The sequence below is a fragment of the Gobio gobio genome (assembly GCF_949357685.1).
Source record: "Gobio gobio genome assembly, chromosome: 25".
In the NCBI taxonomy this organism is placed as follows: Eukaryota; Metazoa; Chordata; class Actinopteri; order Cypriniformes; family Gobionidae; genus Gobio; species Gobio gobio.
In genome coordinates this window covers 17,124,172-17,130,171 of record NC_137121.1, presented here as the reverse complement: position 1 = coordinate 17,130,171, position 6,000 = coordinate 17,124,172, and the positions used below count along the sequence as shown (strand labels likewise).

General features: G+C 41.6%; 1 protein-coding gene across 1 annotated transcript; it reads right to left on the bottom strand.

Annotated features, from left to right (window-relative positions):
* Window positions 1-3,989, bottom strand: rassf10a (Ras association domain family member 10a). The gene has a single exon (XM_079808861.1). The coding sequence runs from the start codon at window positions 3,876-3,878 to the stop codon at window positions 2,553-2,555; it is 1,326 nt and encodes a 441-aa protein (XP_079664987.1). The 5' UTR covers window positions 3,879-3,989; the 3' UTR covers window positions 1-2,552.
* Window positions 3,990-6,000: the final 2,011 nt, after the last annotated feature.

Below are 6,000 nucleotides of genomic sequence, written 5' to 3'. Positions count from 1 at the left end.
ACAAATCCCCTGCTTTTATTTTAGACAGATAACGAGGACAATAAATAATGGCAAACATTAGATCGACGTTTTTACAATACAGCAGTTCTTGCGATCCCAAGAATAATCCTGAAGGTTTTGTCGAATGTCATTTTCGCCCTCTCAGCATGCCGCCTGATTCAACACGGCCCGTGTTTGTCCCACATTGGCACGCTGTGCATCTCTGCTCGTCCAGCTGTTCTTGAATCTTTTCCAAAACCGTCAGAGCTGTTGTTTATTCAAAATGGTTCAATCCAATCCAGATTAATGGCGCTTTATCATCTGTCCCCTCCTCTTCGGCTTTAATCACAGAACACGCTGTTGCCAACAGGAAACCAGACCCAGAATTTTATTCTCTTTTATGACTTCTGATGGATTTGCTTCATTTTAAATGATGGGGAATTAAATGCCTAATTATTTTTACAAATAAATGGCTCTATTTTAGAGCATAAATCATAAAGTCTAAGTATTTCAGCACTCTTTAACCTTAATTTGATGATGTCTATATGATAACTGGAAGTTTTTATTTTATCTGCAAATTTGGAGAGTTCTGACATATTAGAGCTTTTCCAAATGCCATAATTCATCCCTTTCAAAACTATGTAATTGAGAATGAAGTGGGAGGGCGGCTCTTTCCCTTTTCTTCCTCTGTTTTTAAACATCACATTTAAGGCTTAACTCTTAAATCCTCTTCATACACCCCAGAATCCCTGAACTCAGTGACACTTCTGCATTAAGGGTTGGTTGGATGCCCTGCCCAAACTTCTCAGGTCATGCCGGAACTGAATGTACAGTTTGTGGCATGTTTTTAGTGTATATGTGACTTCATGCTTCATAATGCATTTGTACTACAGCAGCAAGACCATTTTGATTCATATTCAATTCATATAATGATAGAATTCATAAATGACTTTGTAAGCAACCACAAATTGAGATGAATGGCTACAACAGCATTTGGGCATTCCATTTGATAATTTTGCTATTAGTTGCAATGGAGAAATCATATGCATTGTGTGAAATTAGTCAACCACAAAATACATTTAATGCTGAAAGGTCCTTTGTGACAAAAAAATGAATGGGTAGAAACAAAAAGATTCAGCAGAAATGACTTAACTGCAAATTCCCGTACTGTACGTTTAGTTTAATTAGCAGTCTCGTTTTGAAATTGCCTCAGTCTATCTCTTCACTGTAAGCAAACAGGGATTCACGCATCAGCTCCTCAGAAGTATGTGCTTCGCACGCACCTTTTGATTACCACAACTGTAGTTCTCAGAATATTTTCTGGTTATGCAAATTGATTCCTTGTGTAAGAGCTGTTTACTGTGAATCGTTCAAATTAGTCGCGTGGTGAGGATGGAAGTGGTTAGCATTATTTTATTTGCCTAAATTTTGTACAATAAATAATTCTGCAGACATTTAAAGACTCTAGAGTTTTGTGGTTTTTAGTCGATGTGCGTTAAGAAGTTGTATATGCTAAACATTGACGAATCTCACTTTTAGCAAATATAAACATTTCATATTTGCGATGTGACTCATCCTGCACTACACAGATTTTAGTCCAATCAGATGCTCTCTAAAAGGAGAATGCCCCGCCCCCTAATACCACCTGCACACTGACTAGCAAATCATGGTTTATGGGTGTGACCTAAATACAGATGTGTTAAAACAGGAAGTGTATCGCAAAAAAAATTGGTTACTCATCCTGCACTACACAGATTTTTGTCCAATCAGATGCTCTCTAAAAGGAGAATGTCCTGCCCCCTAACACCTAAATACAGCTGTTGAAACAGGAAGTGTAAGCGGGACATATCAAAAGCCTTATCCTTTTTATTTTTAAATTGCCAACAGATTTCAGTTACATCACAGCCGAAAAACTGATGTTTGTAAAAAAAAAAACACTGTAAAAAAAAAAAAAAAGTTGCTACCTCAAATTTTTAAGTACGATCAACTTGGGTGTTTAAGTCATTTAAACTTCAATTACATCAAACTGACTTTAAAAAAATGAGTTGATTCTTGTATAACTTGTAAAAAAGTTGAAAATTGCATAACTTATTTTGATGAGTTAAAGCAATGTAAAAACATGTTGTCATAACTTATTGATCATATCCTTTTTTTCAGTAAATCTCATTCTAGAGAGCGTCTGATTGGACAAAAATCTATATTTTCCCGGAAAGGAAACCGTAAATGTTATATCTGCATATATTTGAACATTTAGGAAGAGCGACACTACTTAAACCACAAAACTCTTAACGTTTAAACATAAGGCTACATAACACAAATACATAGTGTTGGTATTATAACATTAGTCAGCACACAGTGGACATCTCTCAGTCTATGCATTGGTATTTGATAAGCTGCACCTTATAAGCTATTCTCCATGTGTATATTTGAGGCAATTAGATCATAACACTACATTGGTATAATTTACATGCAGTCCTCTCTTATAAAGAGAGCATATTACTGAAATCTACAGAGGCGAAATTTTCCCTGAGTTCGATTCCGATTTCAACTGTATTAACAGCAGCACGTGCCTGTCACACAAGTGACTCGCAAACAGGTGCGTTATCCGAGTCTTGGCTGTGCATTGAACTCAGTCCAGTGTCCGAGTCATCATCATTGGCGCATGTTTTTGACAGTCCCCTCGCCTGCTCTACCCAAACATTGTCTTTGTCCACGGAAGGCAGTTGGTCCGTTTCTCCCTCATCTTTGCTGTCGTCAGCCTGTTTCCCTTCCAACTCGTCTAATCTGTGAACCTTTTCAAGTAATTCCCTCAACTCCTGTTCCTTCGCGTCCAAAAGCTCCTGACTCATATCCAAGTCGCTCCTCACCGTCTCCAGATCGGTGTTCAAGCGCAGCCCGATGTATAAACTCGTATCCAGTTGCGTTTTGATCCTCTCCTCGTCTAATTGGAGTTCATTGTCTGTTAAGAGGTCCGGAGCAACTGGGACCGGCTCCTCGGGGACTGAAGTCACCTTGAGGGCCGCTTCTTCCCCAGCGCTCTCCGCGTCTTTGTTGGAGAGCTCCTCCTGCCGCCGTCTCATCCACCTTTGGTTGAGTTCTTCTTGTATTTCACCTGTAAGTATCTCCATCAGAGCCTCCCTCTCGGTTAGTTCCTCCTGAAGTTGAATGACTTGGTCGCAGCGTGACGCGTATTCCTCAAACTGCGCAAAGGACGCGTCCGGATGCGCGCCGGGGTCGGCATCCAAGCCCTGGTCGAGCAAATACGTGTCTTGCACATAGTTCACGCCGTGTATTTTCATTCTGTCCAAGTGAACTTTTGATTCATACCTTTCTATTTCGCCGTCCAACTCTTTTATTCGCTGCACCTGCTGTCGAATGGTATGGTCCTGCGAAATAATAAGATGAACGAGCGTTTCCATTTTCTCCGCGGATTTGTCTTTGGAAGGCTCCTCTTTCTTCCTATTCATTTTATCCAACTTTCTAAAAGCCTTCCGCACAATCCTCCGCTGTTTGTCCTGTGAAAATGGCATAGTGGTTCTGGCAGTGCAGGGACTGTCTTTGCTGAGCACGACCCGAGCTTCGGCGCTCCTCGGTCCGTTGTTGGGCAGCGACGCATCGCTTCTGACCAGGACGAAGCGCACGTTTTCTTGCTCGTCGCCCCAAGCGCCCCACAGCCGAAGGATTTTCGTTTTATTCGGCAGAATCCGCTCGAACCCCCTCCATTTCTCCACAACACAGTAAGACTGTGGAGTACCACTGAGCATCGCGCCTTGCTGTATGGTCTGGTCCTCCAGCAGCACTTTTACCACGTCCGCGCAGGTGGTGCGCCTGGACAGTCCGGACACCAGCTTCTCCTCCCGGCATACCCACACCGAGATTTTGCTCTCCTCTTGTTCCATGATAATTCACATCGATAATGCCCTTTCACATTCATATAATGTTAGACGGGGTAAAAACTAGAGATATTGCTCGTCCCGCGCGCCCGTCAGTGTGAACTGAGAGTTGTGTTTGTCCCTGAAGTTGAACTACAGCAGCGTGTTTCTGAGGGCTCAGGCACCTCCCACACTCACTGAGTCCCAACATCACATGACTTTATACTACAACTTTACTCATTGTTGATAATAACGCACTGAGATGTGTTTATGATCATAAACACATACTGAGAATATCGGTGCTAGTTGTCACACATTTACGCCACTGAATACTGCGGAACTTTTAAAGTATTTCTGTGTATGCACAAAATGCATTTGAACATTTCCTTCACAGAAAAAAATAGAGGTAGGCCTATAGTTGACTAAATAAATGTTGACAAATAATGAACCTGCCATTAAACACACTGTTGTTTTGAAACAAAGATCCAGCCGTGGTTGCTGCAAAAACGAATGAATTCTTAAAACTGTAATTTACAAAAATGAACAATCCAAGAGCAATAGTTATATGCTTTTCAGCAAAATGTAAACACAATCCGTCACAAATCAATGTTTGAAACATCATAAATGTTTTAATAACACAAACATATAAAGATTTGTAATTCGTTATTTCACAAACTGGAGTTAATGAAAAGCTAATAATTACATCATTAGTTAAATTTAGTGCTGTCAATTAATCGCATCTAACATAAAAAAAAATGGTGTGTATACATATTATATATATATATACATCAATCAGGCATAACATTATGTGAATTGAATAACACTGATTATCTCTTCATCATGGCACCTGTTAGTGGGTGGGATATGTTAGGCAGCAAGTGAACATTTTGTCCTCAAAGTTGATGTGTTAGAAGCAGGAAAAATTGGCAAACGTAAGGATTTGAGCGAGTTTGACAAGGAACAAATTGTGATGGCTAGACGACTGGGTCAGAGCATCTCCAAAACTGCAGCTCTCATGGGGTGTTCCCGGTCTGCAGTGGTCAGTATCTATCAAAAGCGGTCCAAGGAAGGAACAGTGATGAACCGGCGACATGGGCGGCCAAGGCTCATTGATGCACGTGGGGAGCGAAGGCTGGCCCGTGTGGTCCGATCAAACAGACGAGCTACTGTAGCTCAAAGTTAACGCTTGTTCTGATAGAAAAGTGTCAGAATACACAGTGCATTGCAGTTTGTTGCGTATGGAGTCAGGTTGCCCATGCTGACCCCTGTCCACCGCCGAAAGCGCCAACATGTGGCACGTGAGCATCAGAACTGGACCACGGAGCAATGGAAGAAGGTCTGGTCTGAGGAATCACGTTTTCTTTAACATCATGTGGATGTGTGCGGCACACTTACCTGGGGAACACATGGCCCCAGGATGCACTATGGGAAGAAGGCAAGCCGGCGGAGGCAGTGGGATGTTTTGGGCAATGTTCTGCTGGGAAACCCTGGGTCCTGCCATCCGTGTGGATGTTACTTTGACACGTACCACATACCTAAGCATTGTTGCAGACCATGTACATCCTTTCATGGAAATGGTATTCCCTGGTGGCTGTGGCCTCTTTCAGCAGGATAATGCGCCCGCCACAAAGGTTCAGGAATGGTTTGAGGAGCACAACAACGAGTTTGAGGTGTTGACTTGGCCTCCAAATTCCCCAGATCTCAATACAATCGAGCATCTGTGGGATGTGCTGAACAAACTTGCAATTTACAGGACTTACAGGATCTGCTGCGAACATCTTGGTGCCAGATACCACAGCACACCTTCAGGGGTCTAGTGGATGGGTCAGGGCTGTTCTGGCAGCAAAAGGGGAACTAACACAATATTAGGTCATAATGTCATGCCTGATCGATGTATATTATGTAAACAAAAACCTTTATGTTAAATGCGATTAATAATTGTATTAGTTTACCTGTCATCAACCAACATCAGAGAACCGTGAACACTGTTAAATTATTAAAATATTACCTCGAAGTATCAAGGGTTGCCTCTAATAAATATTTTAAGGGGTTCGACAAACCAAAATGTTTGGGAATCCCTCTTGTAATTAGAATAAATCACATCCATTTGTAACATTTAAAATAGACATGTGCCCCAATTTAAGACATT